General features: G+C 45.0%; 1 protein-coding gene across 1 annotated transcript in view; it reads left to right on the top strand.

The window, feature by feature from the left end:
- The window catches only part of LOC124037782 (acyl-CoA-binding domain-containing protein 6), a 42,523-nt gene continuing 14,898 nt past the window's right edge, over positions 1–27,625 (top strand). The window contains exons 1-6 of the mRNA XM_046352828.1: positions 1–414; positions 1,977–2,041; positions 2,283–2,379; positions 5,779–5,849; positions 8,615–8,720; positions 14,719–14,808. Coding sequence (XP_046208784.1) covers positions 139–414; positions 1,977–2,041; positions 2,283–2,379; positions 5,779–5,849; positions 8,615–8,720; positions 14,719–14,808 — 705 coding nt within the window. The 5' untranslated portion in view covers positions 1–138. The remainder of the gene's footprint in view (positions 415–1,976; positions 2,042–2,282; positions 2,380–5,778; positions 5,850–8,614; positions 8,721–14,718; positions 14,809–27,625) is intronic.

Genomic DNA, 27,625 nt, shown 5'->3' with positions numbered 1-27,625 from the left:
ACCACAGATGGACCATTCGTGCAAGGTGCAAAGAAGTCCGCCTCAACGATAACGGATTAAATCATAGCCTGTATAAACTACTGAAAGCGACAATATAAGGTTGTCACATATTTTTTTTAACCGTCTTTATTTTCGACAATGGCTTCACGCTCGCCATCGTCTTCCCCTGATTCTGCCACAGGCTCAGGTACCGACCCAGCTCGGCCTGATACAGGAGATCCTCTCGGCGGAGGATCGGACTCCGATTCAGATCTAGGATTAGGGAAATTCGACTGTGGTGCAGGTGATCCTGATCATCGACTGGAAGGGGAGGAATTGGAACACGAATTTGAGGCAGCAGCAGACCGTCTTCGAGATCTACTTCAGACGGCCAGCAGGGAACAACTGTTGTACCTGTATGCTAGGTATAAACAGGTGACTATCAGATAGCAGCACATCCCAATGGTCCCATTTCTTATTTAGATACTTTTGTATATATACTGTATGTGGAGACCCCTTTAAATGATTGGATTTGGCTATTTCAACCCCAACCTTTTATATAACATCGATCACACAGCCATGCAATCTCTATAGACAAACATTGGCTGTAGAATGGCCTTACTGAAGAGCTCAGTGACTTTCAATGTGGCACCGTCATAGGATGCCACCATTCCAACAAGTCAGTTCGTAAATTGTCTGCCCTGCTAGAGCTTCCGGGTCAACTCTAAGTGTTGTTATTGTGAAGTGGAAACGTCTAGGAGCAACAACGGCTCAGCCGCGAAGTGGTATTCCACTCAAGCTCAACGAATGGGAGCTCGGAGGCCTGAAGTGCGTAGCGCATAAAAATGGTCTGTCCTCAGTTGCAACACTCACTACCGATTTCCAAACTTTTTCTGGAAGCAATGTCAGCACAATAACTGTTAGTGGGGAGCGTCATGAAATAGGTTTCCATGGCCGAGCAGCCACACACAAGCCAAAGATCACCATGCGCAGTGTCAAGCTTTAGCTGGAGTGGTAAAGCACGCCACCATTGGACTGGAGCAGCGGAAACGCATTCCCTGGAGTGATGAATCACACTTCGCCATCTGGCAGTCCGATGGACGAATCAGGGTTTGGCGGTTACCGGGAGAGCGCTACCTGCCTCAATGCATAGTGCCAACTAAAGTTATGTGGAGGAGGTATAATGGTCTGGGGCTGATTTTCATGGTTCAGGCTAGGCCCCTTAGTTCCAGTGAAGGGAAATGTTAACGCTACAGCATACAATTACATTCTAGATGATTCTGTGCTTGGAGCAGTTTGGGGAAGGCTCTTTCCTGTTTCAGCATGACAATGCCCCCGTGCACAAAGTGAGGTCCATACAGAAGTGGTTTGTTGACATCGTTGTGGAAGAACTTGACTGGCCTGCACAGAGCCCTGACCTCAACCCCATCGAACACCTTTAGGATGAATTGGAACACCAACTCCGAGCCGGGCCTAATCACCCAACATCAATGCCCAACCTCACTAATGCTCTTGTGTCTGAATGGAAGCAAGTCCCTGCAGCAATGTTCATACATCGAGTGGAAAGCCTTCCCCGAAGATTGGAGGCTGTTATAGCCGCAAAGGGGGGGACCAACTCCATATTAATGCCCATGATTTTGGAATGAGATGTATAACAAACAGGTGTCCGCATACTTTTGGTCATGTAGTGTAGCTAGGAAATGGCATCAATATTCAGTCTACATTCACGTCTGTTATGTTCTAGCTATTGGTGCCACCAAATGTTGTTCATCATGCCCTTGCATCCATAATAATATCATTGTTACGCTATTTTGTTGACTTGTGGTGGGATGGGAGTTTTACCACAGGTATGTACACAAATTGCAAACATGTGTAGAATCGATGTCAGTCTGTTGTTTGCCGTTGAATTGATAGTGATGATTCTGCTGAGAGCTGTCAAACAGATGGTTAGGCTATTTAATCCATTCCTGACTCACCTGTATTCCATATGTTCGCAGGTCAAGGTTGGAAAGTGCAATACAGCAAAGCCTGGGTTTTTCGATTTTGAAGGTCAAAGGAAATGGTATGTTTGGAATTTGTTAATCATTATGCTGATATTATGTGTTTATTCAATTCCTGGCATAAATGTGCATGGGCGAATCAGAGTAAGTGGCGAGTGGTCCTGTTTTGAGATTTCAATTTCAATTACATTTTTTTTTCTTGTTCCAAACTGAAACTCACCTACTGTTCGGTCCTGTTCTCTCTAATGCTTTTGGGAGGGAGAGAAACTATCTGCTGAATGTTTTTGTTATGTTTTGCTCCAGGACAGCATGGAAGCAGCTTGAGGACATGAGTGCAGAACAGGCCATGCAGGAGTACGTTTCGTGTGTAACTTCACTAGACCCAGACAGCAGTCAGAAGGTAAAAAGCCCTCACAAATCCAATACGACACCACATTTGATCTCACAAATGTACATAATACAATCTCCACACGCAGGAAACTCTGCAATGTGAGAACTGAAACAAAAGTCTTTCTCACGTTTGAACCATTCAAAAAAAAAAAAAGAGAACTAACTTTGACAGCTCTTATTATATTATTATATTATTATATTATTATATTATTATATATTATATTATTATATTAGCTCCACCTGCACCTAAGAATGCAGTATGGCACATTGACCAGCAGGGGACACTGACTGACTATGTAACTTGGCAGAAATACGAAGCGTTTGTCTAACATTTATTTATTTAACCTGTATTTAACTAGACAAGTCAGTTAAGAACAAATTCTTATTTACAATGACGGCCTAACAAAAGGCAAAAGGACTCCTGCGGGGATCGGGACTGGGATTAAAAAGAAATTAAATAAAAAATATAGGACAAACGCACATGACGACAAGAGACAACACTACATAAAGAGAGACCTAAGACAACAACATAGCATGGCAGCAACACATGACAACACAGCATGGTAGCAACACAGCATGGTAGCAACACAACATGGCAGCAGCACAACATGGTAGCAGCACAAAACATGGTACAAACATAATTGGGCACAGATGACAGCACAAAGGCCAAGAAGTTAGAGACAACAATACATCATGCAAAGCAGCCACAACTGTCAGTAAGTGTCCATTATTGAGTCTTTGAATGAAGAGATTGAGATAAATTGTCCAGGTTGAGTGTTTGTTGCAGCTGGTTCCAGTCGCTAGCTGCAGCGAACTGAAAAGAGGAGCGACCCAGAGATGTGTGTGCTTTGGGAACCTTTCACAGAATGTGACTGGCAGAACGGGTGTTGTATGTCTAGGATGAGGGCTGAAGTAGATATCTCAGATAGGGGGGAGTGGGGTCTAAGAGGGTTTTATGAATAAGCAACAACCAGTGTTGCGAAGGGTATACAGAGATGACCAGTTTACAGAGGAGTATAGAGTGCAGTGATATGTCCTATAAGGAGCATTGGTGGCATATCTGATGGCTGAATGGTTAAGAACATCTAGCCGGACGAGAGCACCCTTACCTGCCGAGCTATAAATTACGTCTCAATAATCTAGCATGGGTAGGATGGTCATCTGAATCATGTTTAGTTTGGCAGCTGGGGTGAAAGAGGAGCGATTATGATAGAGGAAACCAAGTCTAGATTTAACTTTAGACTGCATCTTTGATATGTGCTGAGAGAAGGACAGTACCATCTAGCCATACTCTCAAGTACTTGTATGAGGTGACTACCTCAAGCTCTAAACCCTCAGAGGTAGTAATCACACCTGTGGGGAGAGGGGCATGCTTCTTACCAAACCACATGACCTTTGTTTTGGTGGTGTTCAGAACAAGGTTACAAGCAGAGAAAGCTTGTTGGACACTAAGAGTATTTAACACAAAATCCGGGGAGGGGCCAGCTAAGTATAAGACTGTATCATCTGCATATAAATGGATGAGAGAGCTTCCTACTGCCTGAGCTATGTTGTTGATGTAAATAGAGAAGTGTGTGGGACCTAGGATCGAGCCTTGGGTACACCATTGGTGACAGGCAGTGGCTGAGACAGCAGATGTAACATTACCTGAGACTGTTTTAGCTTTGCTTGCCATCATCTCTTTAATGTTTATAGATTACACTCAAAACAACTCCAATAAAAAAAACATGTTTTCATGTCCTAAGTAGGACTTTTTAAAAACATTATTTGCGAGAGGGTTTTTGATCTAGCCTAAATAAAATGTGTTTACTGTGCTCAAATTGTTTATCTGGTGTGCCTGCCGGCCTGCATCAGAAGGCTAGTGTTGTTATGCAGACATGGGCCTGTTTTCTCAGGGAGTAGGGCAATGGAATCCTTCACTCACTAAGTTCTACCCCATTACAGTAACAGGCCTGCCAACTGGGAAATGGCACACTGTCACAGCTGACAAAGACACCCTGCCTGGAGTGAAACGATGGGGAGGGGGGCTGCAAAGAGGCTGAATGAAACGCAACATTTTTGGATACAGTACTATCAGTAGACCAGTCCCTCAGTGTCCTTTCCAGCATGGGTATGGTTTGATAAAATGGATGCAGGGAATATGTATGTACGTTTGTTCTATTCTGACCTCTATTCAACATTGCTGAGGAAAGTACCAACATCAGACAGACCCAAATGCACTTTTCTCCTCGAATGAAAATTCAGCACAAAGAAATGTCCCCTTCGCTAACCTCCATCCCCAAAGGAGAGATTTAGAGTGATGTTTAGCGGCGTGACATAAAAGCCTGTCACCGGTCCTGTTTGAGTTAGTGCCTTCCACCCGCCTCGCTCTCCTTTCCCTTCTGTCCCCTCCACAATATGAGTGTCAGCAGGCATCAGTGGCCCTGCAGACCAGCCTGACACATCTCTTTCTCTGGCGCTGCCATCGGGGCCAATACATGCTGACATGGCCCCCAGCTTGGCACAATGCCAGGGGAAGGCAAATGCACAAATGCCCCTCTGAAAAGGATGTGATTGTATTACTGTTAACAAAGCACGGGGAGTCTATTCTTCCCAGGGTCCAGACAAACAGATTTAGGAGAGGCTGGATGGGGATAAAGGCAGCAGAAACAATAGTCAGTTCTTGACCTCTCTCCTATTTGTATTGTTGGTTGCACTATCTTTACGTTCGAAACGGAAGTGCATTAGCGAATATTCTGAGTTTAGAAGGGAATTGCACTCGGAAAAGTGCATGTGCCGTTATCCCCTCGGAAATTAAATCTAATTTGTTTGTTGTCTTGTGTGAGTCATTGTGAAAGAGATTGTAGAACATGGGCTAGACTGAGGACCTAAAAAACACCGGTTGTATCCATGTTTGTTGTCTTGTGTGAGTCATTGTGAAAGAAATTTTAGAACATGGGCTAGACTGAGGACCTAAAAAACACCGGTTGTGTCCATGTTTGCCATGACAGCATGTTTTAGCGGTTCAGAAAATGCAAAACAAATCAAATTGCTGAAATAATTTTGAACAGTTAAAATATACTCCTCAAAAGACTTTATTGCGTGTGGTTTTTCACCCGTGTTTTGGAGTCGCCTCTAAACAACGTGTGAGAGAATCGTGACGAGGTGAACCTATTGTTGTCTGTGAATAAGGACACTCATTCTCCCAGTGGCTCTTGTTTTTCATTGTATGGCACCGTTGGCTTGTTTTAGGTGGGGAGAACAGTGTTCACTGGAGAACTAGTCAGGGGAATACTGACCTGTCCTTAGGTCACAGTAGTGTGGCACACACCACTACAGACTCACTGTTATTACAAGAGGTGAGTGTTATGGAACCATAATTATGCTTTTGAATGAATGTCAGGATTGAATGTTTCGCTTCTTGTTCCAGGAGAGAAGAGAGCGTAGGACAGGATTTGGAGGTCCAACAGTCAGTTCCCTCTACCAAGAAGAGATGATCAGGTACGTCACAGTTTCTGTCTGTCCTATATCAGAGACAAGCTTCCTCTGCACTGAGTGTTAGAAGTTCTTCTGCAGATTGTAAACCAGGGTTTCCTGAACTCGGTCCTCTGGTTTTTGTCCCAGCACTACACAGTTGATCCAAATGAACTCATTTGCAAGCTTTGGTCATTTGCATCAGCTGTGTAGTGTTAGGGCAAAAACCAAAACGTGCGCCCCCCTGAGGTCCCGAGGACAGAGTTTGTGAAACGCTGCTGTAAACTGTATTGGGAAAATGAGACAGTCCTGATTTTATGTTAATTATATTCACTTGCCTTATGGGAACCCTCAGAAGCTTGATCAAGCATACACACTACTTCGTTTCTGGGAAAAAAGGCTCTTTTGGAAATGAAAATGACAGCTGAATCCAGTAGGTTGTCCCCTAAACGATCCTCATTAGTATGCATGCGCTGAGGAGAGGTGGCCTGAAAATGCCTGCCTTTAATTACTTTTTCGATAACGTGTTGAAATGAGGGAGCATTGGGTATAGAACGCTGCCACGTGGCACGGACTCCCCTGGCGACGACCCTCTTGGTGATAGCCAATGGGGTTGCCCCGTGGGGACAGGAAGTCATTAACATTCCCCTTCGGCGAGGTCTACCTCGGGCGTGTCCCGCTCCAAACTGTTACACTCAATGGTTCGCTGAATATCCAATTTCCCCCCCCTCAGTACAGGAAGACCCACTCCATATTAAATAGTCTGCCTCCTCAAGCAAAGGCTTGTTACTGAGTTAATTGCATCCTCTTTGCTCATTTTCTGCTCCGGATCGGGTAGCTATGTGTGGAATGTGTATTGATAAAGGCAGGATTGATTGGCGATATCCCTCAGATGGTGAAATCTGCTGTTTGTGATGGAACAGATTTGTGTGAGCTACACTTTTGTAAAAGGCTCTGATGAACATCAGACTTATGGTTAGCTGACATTCTAGACCACTTGGCTGGAAAGTCACAGCAAGTGTGTGTTCTCTCATTGCCACTCATAGCTCTTTGTTGTAGTGTGTGCGGGTGAACTCCCTATAAGAATGTGTGTGTGATTGATGGTGGAGCTGTTGAAGTCATCAGTAGCCGCCTGGCTGTGTTGGGAGATGAGTGTTCTACTGAAGGGCTGGCATGCAGGCTGATGGATGAGGGGGATATCTGTCAGTATGCTGGACTGGGTTGCGTAGCAGAACTGTGTGTTTTATGAGGCTGGTGTGTGTGTGTGTCGGTAAGCTGGGCTAGGTATGCGGGTGATGTGGGTTTTACTCTTGCAGGGTGGTGTTCTGTATGCAGGGTGGTGTTCATGGGTCATGACACCAAATCCACATGTTACAGTGACTGATTAGTTACACAGTAGTTACAACATGCAAATTATATCACAGTTGCACGTACACTGCCATACACTTAGGCCACTCACACACATCAGGGTCTCTCTCTCTCTCCTGCCCCCTCCCTCCCCCTGGCTGGTAGTCAGCTGTGGTTAACCAGGCTGTGGGGATGACAGAGTAGCCTGTGACCTTCCCAGCATGCCATGCGGCGGGTCATTTATCAGGGCACCATTAATCGCGTGCGTGCTGTCAGGCGGCCGGCCGCCATGAGGCTAAACCCTCGCCGGCCAGCCCAGCTTGACTGATGAGCTCCGCCATTGATTAGTTGCCTTGGGAGACGGATGGTGCCCACGTGGCAGGGACACTCGGGGTCAGCGTGGCGATCACCAGAGGAGTGGGAGGGGCCAGCCACCCACTTATGAATAAACATGATTCTCATGAGCATGTAACCTTATTCTGTTCAACCGGAATGAGCTGTTTTTATAAATCAACTTGTGATTGAGGCATCGGGAACAAAGGGAGAGGGGGCTCTACAGTGCTCTGTTTAACACTTGCTATTTTAGGCTCCATTTTGAACTTCTGACACCTTCCGTTAGGATCTGCGTATCCTTTAATTCTTTGCGGATACGTAGATCCTATCTGAGGGTACCTCTTATTCAGATCCTGCCGAACACTAAGCACAGAACCACTGCTGCACTGTATCCTAATCATTTCTCAATTCCCCTCCAGTTAGGTAGCTCTTAGCCCCGCTAACCGCTGGTAACGAATACTGAGGAGGGGCCCTGCCAGCCTGTCCTGTCCTCCGCTGGGGCTGGGTTGCTCTCTGTCAGACAATGTCCCACTAAATGCAATTAATCAGGAGCCCTGGGTAAGAGAGGGAAGGCGTAAAGTTCTAAATGAGATATTAGCCCCTTCCCCTCTGTCCCTGTGCGCCCCCCACCCCAACAGCCCTGCCTGGCGTGGCCCTAATGCCAGGAGGTGATTAAGGGGGGGAATAATTAGAGCTAGTGTGGCGTACCGTGCTGCTTCCCCAGGGATGACTCACCAGGGATGAGTAGGAGGGAATGTTATGTTTATCCCACCCACCCTGTCATAGCGTGCTTGGGGGGGGGTACTACTTCCAGTGGTGTTAACCTCATCCACACTTATAGAATATAGTGGGATGTGTATTCATATCAAGATTTGTTAATGACAGAGAAATACATTTTAATTTCACTATGATTATTAATGAATCTCATTCTATTCCAATCTAGATTTGTATGAGGCGTGTATGGTGGTGTTGTTATTGGCGTTGATTGTTTTTGCTGAGATGGAGAATTCCCAGATGAACAGATGTCTCTTCTCATCTGATGCCAGACAGTTCCTTCACTTCCATGCACTGGTACATTGACTGATGCTTCCTCTCTTCCTCTCCCCTCACAGGGAAGAAGACAAGAACATCTTTGACTACTGCAGAGAAAACAACATAGAACACATTACCACAGCTATCAGTTCCAAGGAAGTGGATGTCAACGCAAAAGATGAGGAGGTAAGTGGCACCCTGTCTTCAAAGAGCCCTCTTTGTTAAACAATACATGTTATTAATTCCAACGGTAAAACCAGCTCATTTGCAATCTGGTACAATATTCCCCCGTAACTCCATTGTGTTTGGCCTCAAATGGACTATTAGTCCATGGGAACTCTTCACTCTAATATATCTCCGATCTAAGGGAGAAGCTTAAGGCGTTAAGATCATTAGATGTTTTTCACTTTGACCTCAAATCTATTCATCTGCTTTATTCGTTTAACACAGAGGGCAAATGGCTTAGTCCCTCTCATCACAGCAATTCTTCAAATAAGGATCCAGTTGGTGTATGAGTAGCCAGGCCAGATGGTGCAGGTCTGTGTGTGGTCACTCCAGCGTTGTTTACCAGTGGACTGCAGGTCTCTGGTCTGACCAGCAGAGGGCAGTAGTGAAGTTCCATCCATAGACTTAGATAAATGTTGTCTGTGAGTGCACGGGCAGCACCATTGAGGCCATCTCCATTTTGAAGTAGTACATTTTCTTCTACTACTTCCATGAGTTGGTAAACAAACTGAAAGGGTGCACACTGCCGCCTGGAGTGTGTTGTTTGAACAGGTATAAAGTCAAGGTTGGCGATTGACTGTCACGTGCGGTTATGGGATGTTTCCTCTCCGGTATAATGAATTGGCTGATTCCTCCTGATGACCCAGATGGAATCATGTGATCCTTCCTTCACCCATAGGAAGTCCCACCCAGTTGACTACTTCAAAATAGCTGCCCATGCTAAAACTAGCTTTTTGGCACTAGAGTCCTCTATCTATCTCTATGGGTCCATCTCAGATAGGCCACCAGCTGAGAGAGATAGGAAGGGAATGTCTCTGGTATCCATTCATGGAGAGACAGACAGCCGTGTCTGATTTTAAATAGATGAACATATCCCACCATATTCTCTCTTTGCAGATGTTTTGGGAGGATTTGGTGAGTGTGGATGAGTGAAATGGAGATATATCTCACTTACATCAGCTGATGTACGAAGGGTTATATAAATACATTTGATTTGAAACTATAAAGCAGCGGCATTGTCAGTTTGGTCAGTTTGAAAGGGTAAACTACATTCTGGAGTCAACCGTAACGGCCACTGACTGACTGTTCTTTGAAGTATAGATTCATATTTAGCTATTTAAATCATTGAGGTTTTGATCTACCAAGGAGCCTGTGTTTCGCTACTTGCAGTGGTGACTATCCCACTAATTGGAATGTGCCGCTAGTAACCTAGAGACTGTATAAATTACTCTTGTTTCCACTGATAACCAAAGCCCTCAGTATTAGTGACTCAGACTGTTCTTCAGCAGAATGTTCTGTTTGATGTTTTCACCAGTTGGGGATATTGGCACTTTAATTCAGGGTGATATGAGCTGGGTTGGTGGCCTCTGACCCCTGGGGTGGCTGGTTCCTTGACTCCCCTTCAGAGGCCAAAGGCATTAGCTGTAATGTACAGTGCAGGCGTGGGGTGAATGGGGAAATAATCCGAATGATGGGGGAGAATAGATCAGGGTGTCCAGCCGCCCGCCTCAGTCTTTATGACTCATTGAGGCTGCCTCATTACTGTTGGGGAGACGGGGGCCTGGGGGCCACACTGCAGGTATACATCATCCACACACACCAGCCATGAGCATGGGATCAATCACAAATGCTATGAGTCATGGCCCATGCAGAAGCTTGACAAACGTTGGTTTATGGGTGTGTATGTGTGTGTTCACACACACAGGAACCGACTGGTGTTTTACAGTACTCTGGCTGCTTCCCACTATTCTTAGTCAGTTGGGAGGTCTGTTTGGAGAGGGCTGTTATACTGCACTCAGACACTATGCACTCAGACACTATACCCTATCTCTTTTACACTACCAACAGCTGAAGACAGGGCACTGATTCTAAACAATACTGAGACTAATATACTGGAGAGTATGAATACAGTCTAGTCAGAGTTCACTAATCGAATCCCCCTCAGCCCTCATGAAGTTGTCTCCTTCACTCTCTGAATAATCATGAGATTTTGTGTATTTGCCTATTCCTGCTGTGCAGTTGTATAGTGTACGAGCGTCTGCCCCAGGAGACGCTCTATGGGTGAAGTGTTCACACAGGTCCCCACATGCCACTGAGAGACCACACAACCACCACTAACCACCATGTACCCCAACAATGGAGGGAGGGATTTCATGTTGTTATACCACCCAAGGAACTCCTCTCTCTCTCTCTCTCTCTCTCTCTCTCTCTCTCTCTCTCTCTCTCTCTCTCTCTCTCTCTCTCGCTCTCTCTCGCTCTCTCTCGCTCTCTCTCGCTCTCTCTCGCTCTCTCTCGCTCTCTCTCGCTCTCTCTCTCTCTCTCTCTCTCTCTCTCTCTCTCTCTCTCTCTCTCTATCCCTTTCTGGAACAAAATCCCACCCCATTCAATTAGAGGCAATTGAGCTGACAGGTCCCCTCCCACTGAGACTGAGGAGCAGGCAGCGGCTGAGGAGAGCACCCTTTCAGCCCCTTTCAGACGCGTCTGTTGTGTGTTACCGTGGGTGCGAGTCAAAGAGCCTGTCATTGGCTAATCCCCCACAACACTCTGACGGGGAGGTAGCTTAACCTTCTATGACAGAAAGTGCCGCCAGCGCTGCTTCCTGATGGATGATTTCCAGTGGCGTTTCCTTCTTTTGTTGTTCTCTCAGACAAACGAGAGGGCTACTGTGAAGTTATGTTCCTCCTCACGACGAATGGTTATTTCAAAGTATTATTTTTCCTCGTGAAAAGGTTTTTTTTTTATCCAACCAGACATCCCAATGGTGTATTTATGAGTGCGCTGTCTTAGTCGGAGAAGACCAATTCAGTAGAGAGGTTATAGTGAACTTCACTAGTTCCCAAAACATAGTTCTCTTGAGAGTATATACAGAACGTTCCAAAGTGGAATTAACGTATTAGAAGAAAAGGGCAGAGACGACGTAGTGATGGAAATGTGACAAACGATCAAAGGGGCACATCAAAAACCGAGAGAAAGCACAGCAGTATTTAGGCTGCAGCCTCTCTCATAAATATCCATTTTAACATGCAGCCGTGGTGATCAATAGAATTTGAGCAATAGAATAGGACTTAGGGAGTTTGCTTGATCTAATTGGCCAACTTGAAAAATGAGCTCCCTGTGGCGGTTGTATCAGAATTGGGTGATTGGAGCTAAGGAGAGGGGGGGGGGGGGGGGGGGGGGGGGCAGGGTGTGATGACTGATCAAGGGGGTGCTCTCGTTTTGTCCGCAGCATCCCATCTATCAGTTCTTAAGGACTCTGCCGGCCCTCTGAAATGTGTCCCTGAGCTCCTGGATGAGCCCTGACCCAACCCTTTACACACATACACACCCCTCCTGTTGGCAAGGAGACGGGGCAGAGCTCATCCTGTCACCACCTCGTCACCACCTGAAGGCTCTTGAGTTATAAATTGTACTGCATATTTAATTGTTTCTGAAGGGGAGAAGTCTATTGGGAAGTTAACTTTGTGGAGTCGGTGCATAACAGAAGAGAATAGATGGTTCTATTACATTTACATTTACATTTAAGTCATTTAGCAGACGCTCTTATCCAGAGCGACTTACAAATTGGTGCATTCACCTTATGACATCCAGTGGGACAGTCACTTAACAATAGTGCATCTAAAACTTAGGGGGGGTGGGGTGAGAGGGATTACTTAACCTATCCTAGGTATTCCTTAAAGAGGTGGGGTTTCAGGTGTCTCCGGAAGGTGGTGATTGACTCCGCTGTCCTGGCGTCGTGAGGGAGTTTGTTCCACCATTGGGGGGCCAGGGCAGCGAACAGTTTTGACTGGGCTGAGCGGGAGCTGTACTTCCTCAGTGGTAGGGAGGCGAGCAGGCCAGAGGTGGATGAACGCAGTGCCCTTGTTTGGGTGTAGGGCCTGATCAGAGCCTGGAGGTACTGAGGTGCCGTTCCCCTCACAGCTCCGTAGGCAAGCACCATGGTCTTGTAGCGGATGCGAGCTTCAACTGGAAGCCAGTGGAGAGAACGGAGGAGCGGGGTGACGTGAGAGAACTTGGGAAGGTTGAACACCAGACGGGCTGCGGCGTTCTGGATGAGTTGAAGGGGTTTAATGGCACAGGCAGGGAGCCCAGCCAACAGCGAGTTGCAGTAATCCAGACGGGAGATGACAAGTGCCTGGATTAGGACCTGCGCCGCTTCCTGTGTGAGGCAGGGTCGTACTCTGCGGATGTTGTAGAGCATGAACCTACAGGAACGGGCCACCGCCTTGATGTTAGTTGAGAACGACAGGGTGTTGTCCAGGATCACGCCAAGGTTCTTGGCGCTCTGGGAGGAGGACACAATGGAGTTGTCAACCGTGATGGCGAGATCATGGAACGGGCAGTCCTTCCCCGGGAGGAAGAGCAGCTCCGTCTTGCCGAGGTTCAGCTTGAGGTGGTGATCCGTCATCCACACTGATATGTCTGCCAGACATGCAGAGATGCGATTCGCCACCTGGTCATCAGAAGGGGGAAAGGAGAAGATTAATTGTGTGTCGTCTGCATAGCAATGATAAGAGAGACCATGTGAGGTTATGACAGAGCCAAGTGACTTGGTGTATAGCGAGAATAGGAGAGGGCCAAGAACAGAGCCCTGGGGACACCAGTGGTGAGAGCGCGTGGTGAGGAGACAGATTCTCGCCACGCCACCTGGTAGGAGCGACCTGTCAGGTAGGACGCAATCCAAGCGTGGGCCGCGCCGGAGATGCCCAACTCGGAGAGGGTGGAGAGGAGGATCTGATGGTTCACAGTATCGAAGGCAGCCGATAGATCTAGAAGGATGAGAGCAGAGGAGAGAGAGTTAGCTTTAGCAGTGCGGAGCGCCTCCGTGATACAGAGGAGAGCAGTCTCAGTTGAATGACTAGTCTTGAAACCTGACTGATTTGGATCAAGAAGGTCATTCAGAGAGAGATGGCGGGAGAGCTGGCCAAGGACGGCACGTTCAAGAGTTTTGGAGAGAAAAGAAAGAAGGGATACTGGTCTGTAATTGTTGACATCGGAGGGATCGAGTGTAGGTTTTTTCAGAAGGGGTGCAACTCTCGCTCTCTTGAAGACGGAAGGGACGTAGCCAACGGTCAGGGATGAGTTGATGAGCGAGGTGAGGTAAGGGAGAAGGTCTCCGGAAATGGTCTGGAGAAGAGAGGAGGGGATAGGGTCAAGCGGGCAGGTTGTTGGGCGGCCGGCCGTCACAAGACGCGAGATTTCATCTGGAGAGAGAGGGGAGAAAGAGGTCAGAGCACAGGGTAGGGCAGTGTGAGCAGAACCAGCGGTGTCGTTTGACTTAGCAAACGAGGATCGGATGTCGTCGACCTTCTTTTCAAAATGGTTGACGAAGTCATCTGCAGAGAGGGAGGAGGGGGGGCGGAGGATTCAGGAGGGAGGAGAAGGTGGCAAAGAGCTTCCTAGGGTTAGAGGCACAGATGCTTGGAATTTAGCGTGGTAGAAAGTGGCTTTAGCAGCAGAGACAGAGGAGGAAAATGTAGAGAGGAGGGAGTGAAAGGATGCCAGGTCCGCAGGTGAAGAGGGATTGGGGCCTCCATTCATGTGACTGAACGCTCCGGCAGGTCCCCTCACTGCATCTGCATATGTGTGTGGTCAGCCGCACACTCACTGTCACTATCCATAACAGCTGTAGTCCACTCACTAGACTAGGCAACCTTACTAAGTACCTACCGGTAGCGCCAGATTTTTGTTTACCTCGTGAGGAAAAAGTATTGTTGATCAAGAGATCTGATTTACATAGATAGTGTTTCTGTGTGTAAACAAGTACTGACATTTACTTTGGGCGTTTTACCTAAAAAAAAAGATTCACATATTTGATTCAGTACCTTGACTCCAACTCATTAGCTGCTACTGCAGTGATGGGAAACAATACCTGTTGTACCTTGAAGTACCGGATCATGTATGGTAGATGGTAGAATCTGTTTATGCAGGAGTAATGAGGCACACCTTTTATGTGTTTCAGGGCAGGAATTTGCTGCACTGGGCCTGTGACAGAGGACACAAATACCTGGTGTCTGTGTTACTGCAGAACAGCGCTGATATCAACAGCCAGGTGAGTCTCTCTCTCAGGCACACACACACACCAGGGCTTGACATTCACTTCATTACATGATGCATGATACATGATACATGATACCATCTTCTTTACCATAGAGAATCAGACAAAAATGTAGGCAACATTCTGCTTATTAGCTTCTTTGCATATTCAAGCCTGTCCTGGAGGATGGTTGGCCACCCTTGGTAGCCTATCAAATATTGCAACATTACAATTACAACCAAATAATTGCACGTGTGTTTTATATGACAGATTCAAATATCTGTTAGAAATGTAGAAAGAGGGGAGATCTAAAGATGCATCAACCGGCATGAGTTAATCATGACTAGGGTTGTGCCTTTGGCTGTTGGACAATTTAAAGTAAAGTTGATTTGAAAAAAATGCTAGTTTCAATGGCATTAGGTGTTTTTATAAAATAATTCCCTCAATATTTCTGAAGTCGGATTTTGGCAAGGCTACTTTGAAGCAAGCTAAGACATAAAACGTCCAGGTTTTAAACAATTAGGTTTGTGGTTAAGTAGTTTCAAAATGCTGACCGCCTCCACTCAGATTCAAGGTGGGTGATATGCAAGGCACTGTCCTTCACTCTCCGATGTTGTGGCCATTCGTTCTGAACGTGCCTCGAGTATGTTGACAGAGTCAAGCCTTTAGACGTTAAGGATCCTTCATTATATTTGTCAAACATGACTTTTAGCTTATATTTATGTAACTAATTGAAAGTCTCCAAGTTTGGCTACTTTTTTGGCACCTCCATGTCAGCGTCAGTTTGGTACATGAGGCTGTAGCCAATATGCATATCACCTACACTTTGACATGTAGGCTTTTTTTATTGGTTTAAACAAGAAATAGATTTGAATATTATTCCAATGTTGACCTCTGATCAAACTCTGATCAGAGTATTTGTATGATATTGTGAATTATTATTTTTTATTTTATCTTGTCCGTTCAAACAACTTAAATCTATATTCTTCTTGTCCTACTATTTTTTGAATACTTGTCCCGGAGAAGAGGACACGCGTTAATGTTGAGCCCTGCACACACACCAAAAAACTGGGGTTAGGGGTCAAGTGGCACTCGACGCAGATGTCACAGGGACAGATATTTTAGGGGATTTAAAGATTTCTGTGAGATTCACAATTGTGTTAAAAGGCGCATGACACAGAATTCTCTGTCACTCACTAGCCTTCAAGAGCCAAGCACACATCCTAAACACACCTACAGTCTACATCACTAACACACCACATAGCCAATCCTCTGTATCCGTGGAGGCTCAGTACCTGTGATGAGAGTAGGCTATAGGCCCAGTGACACACTTCCTATCTCTCGATCCCTCTGAGCAGGTCTACTTTAATTCGTTTTGTGATATTGACAAATCCCATTGGGTTTATCCGACGCAGTAAGCAGGTATACTTTGCTTAGTGACCTGGCTGTGGAGAAAAACCCTGAACACCATTCCGGTTTAGAGGCAGGCAGGGAGCTTTGGCTTTGTCTTAAGCTGGCTGAGTGATGCATCGGGAAATGAATGCTGTTGTGCATACAGTTGTGGAGCCAGGGGCTTTACCACCCCACAGTAAAACAAATCAATTGGGAGTAATCAGGTAAATTGTTTGCATTATACAACCCATATAATCAGAACACTTGCAAATGACTTTCTTTTTGTGGCCCTGGACCTTTTTGGTGTGGATGAAAACCAGAGCGCTGGCTTATAATCATCATCTTGGTCTGCCTAGCGGTTACTATGGTCATGGTTTAACAAGAAACAATGACTACTGATTTGGAGGCATGTTAAATTCGGCATTGTAATTACAGAGAAGTGAAGCCTCTCTCTAAAGCCCCCCATGTACTGTATTTAGCCTACATTGATGAACCGTAGCAGTAGTTACAGTAACAGCAAAAAATACAATTGTAATAAGTGGTTGAAGGTGGTCAAATCGAATCCTTGTACATCTCTGGCATCTCAGATTAATTTCAGATACTTGCTCCAGGAGAGTGTATACAATATAGCTATACACATGCATGTACTATTTCTGCGTGTAGGTACCAGTAGCTGCGGTTGAATGGCAGACCGTTGTCGTTAAGGCCTAGTGTGAGAGGTCACTCGGTAGTCCCTCGGGTCATCGGAAAACCCTACGGCCCATCTCCTTCTCTGCCTATGTTTTGCGGTACCCAGTCAAGGGTGCCTGAAGGAAATACAGGGCTAAATGGGTGTCCGAAAGGAAATACAGCTCGCTAAATCATGCAACGGTCTCTGCATAGTTAGTTAGTTATTATACAATGTAAACCCCACAGAACTGGGAATTGATAGAGATATGAAGCCTGCTACTTCTCATTAGATTCTATTAGTTTGCTGTTTTCAGTCACTTTCTGGCCATGCTGAACTAGACTAAATTCCTTAGATGCTATGCTTTTAAACCTTTTAGACTCAGGGGAATTGGCCTACTGTACAAGGATATAGTTCAATTGAAATGGTTTTTTTTTCCAGATAAAATAGGAAAAGCATATGCATAACAATGGTAACAATTGAAAGGGAACGGTTTTAACAGTATTGGAAAATGGGCAGCAGGTAGCCTAGCGGTTAGAGCATTGAGCCAGCAACTGAAATATGCCCATGAACAAGCTTAACCCTAATTGCTCCTGTGAAGCCTTGTTCACACTGCAGGTTTTAATGCTCAGTTTTGTTTTCTAATACTGACTGTCCAAAACAGCAAGTTACAAGTGACCAAATTGGATTGGTGTGTTCAGACAGCAGTCATTTGCTGACATGGCTACGCTAGTTGTCATAGTAAGGATGGGTGTTTGCACAGTGGTGTAGGCTGATTGGTGGTGCTCGTGCTTCCTATCACTCAGAAGTTATGTAGCAAGCTGAGGTGACAACAATACCTGCCATGGATATTTCCCAGTTGCTTTGAAAAGTGTAAGAACACTTTTAACACCTCAAGGATAAGATGACGCAACTTTCAAAATAAGTTATTTTTTTGGGCTAGCCACAGCAGTCAACTACCTAGCTAGCTTGGTAGCTATTTGGCTTTCTAGCACATTCGCTAATTTGTTTGTAAACTATTAACAAGATAGTTAGCTACCACATGTTATTGTCAAACTGTCAACGGAGTATCTATCAAATCAAAGTGTATTTGTCACGTGCGCCGAATACAAGCAGGTGTAGACCTTAGAGTGAAATGCTTACTTACAGGCTCTAACCAATAGTGCAAAAAAGGTGTTAGCTGAACAATGGGTTAAGTAAAGAAATAAAACCACAGTGAAGAATAACAGTAGGGAGGCTACGTACAGACACCGGTTAGTCAGGTTGATTGAGGTAGTATGTGCATGTTTATATGGTTAAAGTGACTAAGCAACCAGATATGCCCAATTAATAGTCCAAAAACCACTTGAGGGCAAATCAATCAGATTTGACTGTTAAGACACAAGTCGCATGTCCAGGAATTAGATTTGTATCTGATTTCAAACCACCTACGAAGGCTTGAAATATCCGATTCCGTGTGACGGAATTTGGCTGTTCATACTACAGGAAAAAGAACAGATTCAAATCGGATATGCCATAAATTGGATTTGAGTCATTTCAAACTGCCAATGTGAACATGGCTTAAGTCGCTCTGATGAAGACTGTTGGCTGAATGACTAAAATGTCTATGCAAAATGATTAGACCAAAGGTGAGGACACAACAGTTCACAAGACTGGATACAACATCTGAAAATACTCTGGGTACATTCAGTAACATGATAAGAATATTCCTGGATAATGTATTGTAGGTGCAACATAAACCCCCCCCAAAAAGTACTAAGGTTTGATTGAGAGGTCTAACTGTTCTCTCCAAGTGGCCACACACCAATCCAAAGTGTGCACAAATTTCAATCTACTTTTATGACTCAAAGAAGTATTCAACTATAAGGTGCTTTTTTTTTTTTTTTTTAGCTATCCTAGATGTGTCGTTGAGGAACTAGAGCAAGGACACTTATAATTGTTTTGTTTGGAACACAACCCTGTATCCCCGCCTTCACACAATTACTGTTGTTCATTACGCCATCGAAAAACAGTCCATTATAAATCACATTCGGGGTCTGGTGGGAATCATTTGGAAGCTTGTTCTATTGCCAACGTGACTTGCTAGGTTATAAAATACGATATTCCAGTGTTAAACATTCAAAATGCAATTTAGGTCAACCGGATCAGGGGTTGTAGCCAAAATCATTTCCCAATCGTTTCGTTTGTTTTTGTTTCGTTCCACTGTTCTGACCAGCAAAATACATTTCTGAACCAGTTCCAACCCCCAAAGATGGATTATTATTTATTTTTTACCTGTAAAATCAACCGGTTTTTTTTTTAACCTTTAGCTCATTTGAATGACTTTCCCAGTCAGTGTGGCGAGGGCAGGCAAGCTCGTTGTTTACATGCATGATGGCAGATAAGTGTAGCCCATGGTGCAAGATGCGACTGAAATTGTGTCAGTGGGGAGAGAGGCTTGAAGCATGGGCATCTTGTTATGACATGCATGATTCCATGGAGGAACTTTTGAATGTCCTTTGAGCTAGCTAGCTAACACGTTTGAGCTAGCTAACAAGCGTGTGTGTGCACAGAGGGACCACAATTAAAAACACGTCTTTGTACTTAATACATCCAACATGAAACGTGATAACTAGGCCTATAGTATCCTTAACTAGCATTGAAAAAATTTAATTGAAAATATTTCTCCCAATCAAGTATCCTAGGGAGGGGGACAGGTAGCCTGCACAGGCAAAGATTTTCAGCTTGCAGGCAGACACTGGAAAAAAGTTGCTGAGTGACAGAGGGCTTGGTATAGGTGCTATGTTGCGTTTTGTTGTTGGACTAGAAATAAATGCCTGTCATGTAAAATATCTAAAACCAAGCTTTTAAAACAATGGCTATGTTCTGGAACAGTATAGATCACTTTTGGTTCTGTTCCCTGAACCGATTCCAACCCCTGAAATAGATTAGTTGGTTTTTGGTGCACATTGAAAGGAGTCATGAGTGCATTCAGGTGTTCTGCTGCACTGCACTTTCTCTACAGTAGACAAACAAGCTCATTCTGTTCAGAACAACCCAGGTTATGATGCCATGTCATCTTGTAACTGTACATCAAACATAGTGATCATAAACGCTGACACTGCATATGACATGAGTTTTATGATATGGAAATGTAAAGTGCACATTTGGACTTTTGTGTTTGGCTTAATTGTATGACATCAACAAGGTTGTTTTATTATTATAATCCTCAACGTCTCATCCTTCAAAATACATAAAGGCCTCTTAATTTACAGCATTTCCCTCACTTACTTAGACAACAAAAAACGGATTGTCACTCAGGCAACTTCCTGTCGCGTGCGGTGCTCAAGTTCAGAACGGCTGGTAGTCAAAACCAATGCAGCACTGTGAAGCTCAGAGCCTGAGGCCTAACGTCATATATAGCATGTTACTGTACAGCCACTGCATTCCAATTAAGGGGTTTATCAGTGCCCAAATCTGCCATTTTCATACAGTTTACGAGATGACGGGCTGTGAGTGGAAAGAGCTACAGAATGGAAATTGTAAATGGTCACATGAATGTGAAAACTCTCCATTTTACCTCCTCACAGTTCTTTTGTCTGTTTGAGGAGGGGTTTTGGGTTTGTTGTGTATTTGATGTCCCGGTAATCTGCCGTGACCTCTGCCAACTGCCGTTAAATAAAGATAAAAATGATTTATATTTAATTTGTTGATGAAAAAAATAGATATATTATTTGCTCAGTGAAAATTGTTGGAAATTAATCAACTGATTGTTTCAGTGGATGTCCGAACCTGGTAACCTGCATTATGGGCTGTTTGATTCTAATCCAGGATCAGAATGGACTACAATAGGTAGCTCTGGCCATGAATACCCAGATCAACGATATGCCACCTGTCATCTGCAGAATAGCATGCCAGACACTGGCCCATAACCACCATTTCACTGCTTCTCTACTGCTCTTTATCAAATTAACCCCAGAAACTGGGTCGGATGGCAAAACTGGAGCTTTGTGTGAAGTAGGTCCATGTTTGTAGTCAGAAGCTTCACTCAGTTATTTCATGTGAGCTGACAGTGCACAGCATTGTAATAAAGGAACATATCCTCAAAATTGCATTTATGTGAGGAGAGATAAACATGATGATTATTATTCAGATATTATATGGGGCACAGCTTAATCCATTTACAAAGGAATTTTTATTTCAATTACATTCACAGCCGTGTGTGTGTGTGTGTGTGTGTGTGTGTGTGTGTGTGTGTGTGTGTGTGTGTGTGTGTGTGTGTGTGTGTGTGTGTGTGTGTGTGTGTGTGTGTGTGTGTGTGTGTGTGTGTGTGTGTGTGTGTGTGTGTGTGTGTGTGTGTGTGTGTGTGTGTGTGTGTGTGTGTGTTATTGAGTCTCCTCCATAAGACTGTGACCAAGGCCTTTGTCCAGACAAGAGCACCAGTTTCACCTGCAGCCCCCCCCCCTGGCTGTGACCTATGCAACCCCTACCACCCTGAGGTCATGACCCTGCCTCGGGCTCCTCACACTTCCCTGTCTCCTCTCCCTCCCCATGGACACTGTGTGGGTCCAGACCCAATAATCCACAATTACACCCACCGCTAAGTGCACAGTAAATAAGACCCTGAGAGGACTTTTCATTGGTGAAAGCTCAGACATCCTGGCCTCCTTGTTGGGAATTTGTGTCAAACAAACAAACAGCAATCTGGCTGGGGGCTGGCCGGCTGGGGAATGGGCTGTGATGGGATTTGCAGGTAGCAACAAAAACACAATTTAAGACTTCGGTTTGGCTGATTGCAGAGCGGAAACATGTAAACAATGTGGGAGGTTCGGAATTGGGCAGATGTAATCTCAGAGAAAGGGTGCGAAGGTGCAGGTGAAGCAAAAGACAATCACCGAAAGAAACAGTTTGAAGAGAAAGAGCCAAAAAGGTAGAGGGAGGTGGAGAAGAGGCAGGAGGAAGAGCATAGTGCGATGAAGTGGACGAAGCTGCAGTTGTTTTTGGCAGGGAATAAATTCAGTTTGTGTTTGTTAAAAAATCTCCAGACAGAATCTCCTCTCCTGTCCTCTCCTGTCCTGTCCTGGGCATGTGCTTTGTGGCAGTGGCTGTCCCTGTCACTATATGCCTGTGTGTGTGGCTCTTTACTTTTTATTAAAACAACATGATCCATGAGGCGCAGAGGGTGACTCCCAGCACTGCTGATTCTAATTAATCCACTCCCGGCCTCAGCCACGCCAGGCTAAAACGCTTGCAGTCTATCAGATTGAAATTCATAACTTAATTGAGGTCAAAGCCTCGAGCCGAGAGAACAGAAGTCTCTGGCTGGGACCAGGTAGATCAATAGTAATAAATATCTGGCTGGGCTACAACTAGTTCATGGCCACGCATTATGTGGGACAGACAGACAGGCATCACAGGGCAGAGGGGACCGAGGAACGGCGGGGCGACTCAATGTTGGTGTCATGTCTCTTAGAGGGGGGGGGGTTTCTCCACTGTTGACTGCAACTGCCTGGGAGAGACTATGGAACTAGTTTAGGTAGTTGTTACTGTGAAATATAGACATTCACATTAGACTACTCTACTACAGCTCTCTTTTTGATTTTGTATTGACTGCTGAGTGGCAGGTTAGCGTGAACGTCGACAACAAGGGCCGTGTGTGTGTTTGATTTGTGATACCATAAGTATATATATTTTTTTATGAATGACCTCTTAGAAAATAAGCACATTGATTTGATATTGATGTGAGGAGAAATGACATCTTTGCTAAGTGCTTAAGTGTCCCCATGGCCTGGGTGTTCAGTGTCTATGTGGGTGATTGTTGAAATGGGGACCATGGCAGTTTGTTGAGTTGTGTGAAGACAAGAAAAACCTTCTCAGACCATAACACAGACATGTTGTGCTATAGCTGTTGTGTGTATTTACACCCCTTAACTTATTCCATATGAAATATAAAAATATATCAACTTCCGGCGCCGACAGAGATGGCCGCCTCGCTTCGCGTTCCTAGGAAACTATGCAGTTTTTAGTTTTTTTACGTGTTATTTCTTACATTAGTACCCCAGGTCATCTTAGGTTTCATTACATACAGTCGAGAAGAACTACTGAATATAAGATCAGCGTCAACTCAGTACGACCAAGAATATGATTTTCGCGATGCGGATCCTGTGTTCTGTCTTTCAACCAGGACAACGGAATGGATCCCATGCGGCGACCCAAAAAAACGACTCCGTAAAAGAGGGAAACGAGGCGGTCTTCTGGTCAGACTCTGGAGACGGGCACATCGTGCACCACTCCCTAGCATTCTTCTCGCCAATGTCCAGTCTCTTGACAACAAGGTTGATGAAATCCGAGCAAGGGTAGCATTCCAGAGGGACATCAGAGACTGTAACATTCTTTGCTTCACGGAAACATGGCTCACTGGAGAGACGCTATCGGAGGCGGTGCAGCCAGCTGGTTTCTCCACGCATCGCGCCGACAGAAACAAACATCTTTCTGGTAAGAAGAGGGGTGGGGGCGTATGCATTATGGCTAACGAGACATGGTGTGATCAAAGAAACATACAGGAACTCAAATCCTTCTGTTCACCTGATTTAGAATTCCTCACAATCAAATGTCGACCGCATTATCTACCAAGAGAATTCTCTTCGATTATAATCACAGCCGTATATATTCCCCCCCAAGCAGACACATCGATGGCTCTGAACGAACTTTATTTGACTCTTTGCAAACTGGAATCCATTTATCCGGAGGCTGCATTCATTGTAGCTGGGGATTTTAACAAGGCTAATCTGAAAACAAGACCCCTAAATTTGATCAGCCTATCGATTGCGCAACCAGGGGTGGAAAAACCTTGGATCATTGTTACTCTAACTTCCGCAATGCATATAAGGCCCTGCCCCGCCCTCCTTTCGGAAAAGCTGACCACGACTCCATTTTGTTGATCCCTGCCTACAGACAGAAACTAAAACAAGAAGCTCCCACGCTGAGGTCTGTCCAACGCTGGTCCGACCAAGCTGATTCACACTCTAAGACTGCTTCGATCACGTGGACTGGGATATGTTTCGTATTGCGTCAGATAACAACATTGACGATACGCTGATTCGGTGTGCGAGTTCATTAGAACGTGCGTTGAAGATGTCGTTCCCATAGCAACGATTAAAACATTCCCTAACCAGAAACCGTGGATTGATGGCAGCATTCGCGTGAAACTGAAAGTGCGAACCACTGCTTTTAATCAGGTAAAGGTGACTGGTAACATGACCGAATAAAAACAGTGCAGCTATTCCCTCCACAAGGCTATCAAACAAGCTAAGCGTCAGTATAGAGACAAAGTAGAATCTCAATTCAACGGCTCAGACACAAGGGGTATGTGGCAGGGTCTACAGTCAATCACGGACTACAGGAAGAAATCCAGCCCAGTCACGGTCCAGGATGTCTTGCTCCCAGGCAGACTAAATAACTTTTTTGCCCGCTTTGAGGACAATACAGTGCCACTGACACGGCCTGCGATGAAAACATGCGGACTCTCATTCACTGCAGCCGAGGTGAGTAAGACATTTAAACGTGTTAACCCTCGCAAGGCTGCAGGCCCAGACGGCATCCCCAGCCGCGCCCTCAGAGCATGCGCAGACCAGCTGGCCGGTGTGTTTACGGACATATTCAATCAATCCCTATACCAGTCTGCTGTTCCCACATGCTTCAAGAGGGCCACCATTGTTCCTGTTCCCAAGAAAGCTAAGGTAACTGAGCTAAACGACTACCTCCCCGTAGCACTCACTTCCGTCATCATGAAGTGCTTTGAGAGACTAGTCAAGGACCATATCACCTCCACCCAACCTGACACCCTAGACACACTCCAATTTGCTTACCGCCCAAATAGGTCCACAGACGATGCAATCTCAACCACACTGCCCTCACCCATCTGGACAAGACGAATAACTATTTGAGAATGCTGTTCATTGACTACAGCTCGGCATTCAACACCATAGTACCCTCCAAGCTCGTCATCAAGCTCGAGACCCTGGGTCTCGACCCCGCCCTGTTCAACTGGGTACTGGACTTCCTGACGGGCCGCCCCCAGGTGGTGAGGGTAGGCACCAACATCTCCACCCCGCTGATCCTCAACACTGGGGCCCCACAAGGGTGCGTTCTGAGCCCTCTCCTGTACACCCTGTTCACCCACGACTGCGTGGCCACGCACGCCTCCAACTCAATCATCAAGTTTGCGGACGACACAACAGTGGTAGGCTTGATTACCAACAACGACGAGACGGCCTACAGGGTGAAGGCCCTCGGAGTGTGGTGTCAGGAAAATAACCTCACACTCAACGTCAACAAAACTAAGGAGATGATTGTGGACTTCAGGAAACAGCAGAGGGAACACCCCCCTATCTACATCGATGGAACAGTAGTGGAGAGGGTAGTAAGTTTTATGTTCCTCGGCATACACATCACAGACAAACTGAATTGTTCCACCCACACAGACAGCGTTGTGAAGAAGGCGCAGCAGCGCCTCTTCAACCTCAGGAGGCTGAAGAAATTTGGCTTGTCACCAAAAGCGCACTCAAACTTCTACAGATGCAAAATCGAGAGCATCCTGGCGAGCTGTATCACCGCCTGGTACGGCAACTGCTCCGCCCACAACCGTAAGGCTCTCCAGAGGGTAGTGAGGTCTGCACAATGCATCACCGGGGGCAAACTACCTGCCCTCCAGGACACCTACACCACCCGATGTTACAGGAAGGCCATAAAGATCATCAAGGACAACAACCACCCGAGCCACTACCTGTTCACCCCGCTATCATCCAGAAGGCGAGGTCAGTACAGGTGCTTCAAAGCTGGGACCGAGAGACTGAAAAACAGCTTCTATCTCAAGGCCATCAGACTGTTAAACAGCCACCACTAACATTGAGTGGATGCTGCCAACACACTGACACTGACTCAACTCCAGCTACTTTAATAATGGGAATTGATGGGAAATGATGTAAATTATATCACTAGCCACTTTAAACAATGCTACCTAATATAATGTTACATACCCTACATTATTCATCTCATATGCATACGTATATACTGTACTCTATATCATCTACTGCATCCTTATGTAATACATGTATCACTAGCCACTTTAACTATGCCACTTTGTTTACATACTCATCTCATATGTATATACTGTACTCGATACCATCTACTGTATCTTGCCTATGCTGCTCTATACCATCACTCATTCATATATCTTTATGTACATATTCTTTATCCCCTTACACTGTGTATAAGACAGTAGTTTTGGAATTGTTAGTTAGATTACTTGTTGGTTATTACTGCATTGTCGGAACTAGAAGCACAAGCATTTCGCTACACTCGCATTAACATCTGCTAACCATGTGTATGTGACAAATAAAATTTGATTTGATTTGAAATATTTTTTGAGCACCAATTTACACACACTACCCCATAATGACAGTGAAAACATATTTTTATAAATTTTAGCAAATTTATTGTAAATTAAATGCATATCTCATTCACACCCCTGACCTAATACATGTAAGAACAATCTTTGGCAGCGATTTGGAGCTGTGAGTCACTCTGGGTAAGTCTCTAATAGCTTTGCACATCTGGATTGTACAATATTTGCACATTATTATTTTTAGTAATCTTCAAGCTCTGTCAAGTTGGTTGTTGATCTTTGCTAGACAGCCATTTTCAAGTCTCGCCATAGATTTTCAAGACAATTTAAGTCAAAACTGTGAATAGGCCACTAAGGAACATTTAATGATGTTTTGGTAAGCAGGTGTACGAAACATTAGACACCTATTCTTCCCATAACATAGACTGACCAGGAAAGCTATGATCCCTTATTGATGTCACTTGTTAAATCCACTTCAATCAGTGTAGCTGAAGGGGAGGAGTCGTGTTAAAGGCAATTGAGATATGGGTTGTGTATATGTGCCATTCAGAGGGTGAATGGGCAAGACGAACGATTTAAGTGCCTTTGATCAGCGTATGATAGTCGGCTCCAGGCGCACCGGTTTGACTGTGTCAAGAACTGCAACACTGTTGGGTTTTTCACGCTCAACCGTTTCCCATGTGTATCAAGACATCCAGTTACCTGACACAACTATGGGAAGCATTGGAGTCAACATGGGACAGCATCCCTGTAGAATTCTTTTGACACCTTGTAGAGTCCATGCCCTGACAAATTGGGGCTCTTCTGAGAGCAAAAGGGGGAGCAACTCAATATTAGGAATGTGTTTCAAATGTTTTGTACACTCAGTGTCTATTTGGCCTTGTGTTTTAGGTTATTGTCCTGCTGACAGGTGAATTTGCCTCCCTTGTCTGTTGGAAAGCAGACTGAACCAGGTTTTCCTCTGGAATTTTGGCTGTGCTTAGCTCTATTCCTTTTGTTTTTCTATCCTAAAAAACTCCCTAGTCCTTGCCGATGACAAGCATACCCATAACATGATGCAGCCACCACCATGCTTAAAAATATGGAGAGTGGTACTCAGTAATGTGTTGTATTGGATTTGCCACAATCATAACGCTTTGTATTCAGGACATAAAGTTAATTTCTTTGCCACATTTTATGCAGTCTTACTTTAGTGCTTTGTTGCAAACAGTATGTATGTTTTGAAATATTTATTTTCTGTACAGGCTTCCTTCTTTTACTCTGTCAATTAGGTTAGTATAGTGGAGTAACTTCAATGTTGTTGATCCATCCTCAGTTGTCTCCTATCACAGCCATTAAACTCTGTAACTATTTTAAAGTCACCGTTGGCTTCATGGTGAAATGCCTGA

The sequence above is a fragment of the Oncorhynchus gorbuscha genome, linkage group LG06 (genome assembly GCF_021184085.1).
Source record: "Oncorhynchus gorbuscha isolate QuinsamMale2020 ecotype Even-year linkage group LG06, OgorEven_v1.0, whole genome shotgun sequence".
Classification (NCBI taxonomy): domain Eukaryota; kingdom Metazoa; phylum Chordata; class Actinopteri; order Salmoniformes; family Salmonidae; genus Oncorhynchus; species Oncorhynchus gorbuscha.
This window is presented reverse-complemented; position numbering and strand designations above follow the sequence as displayed.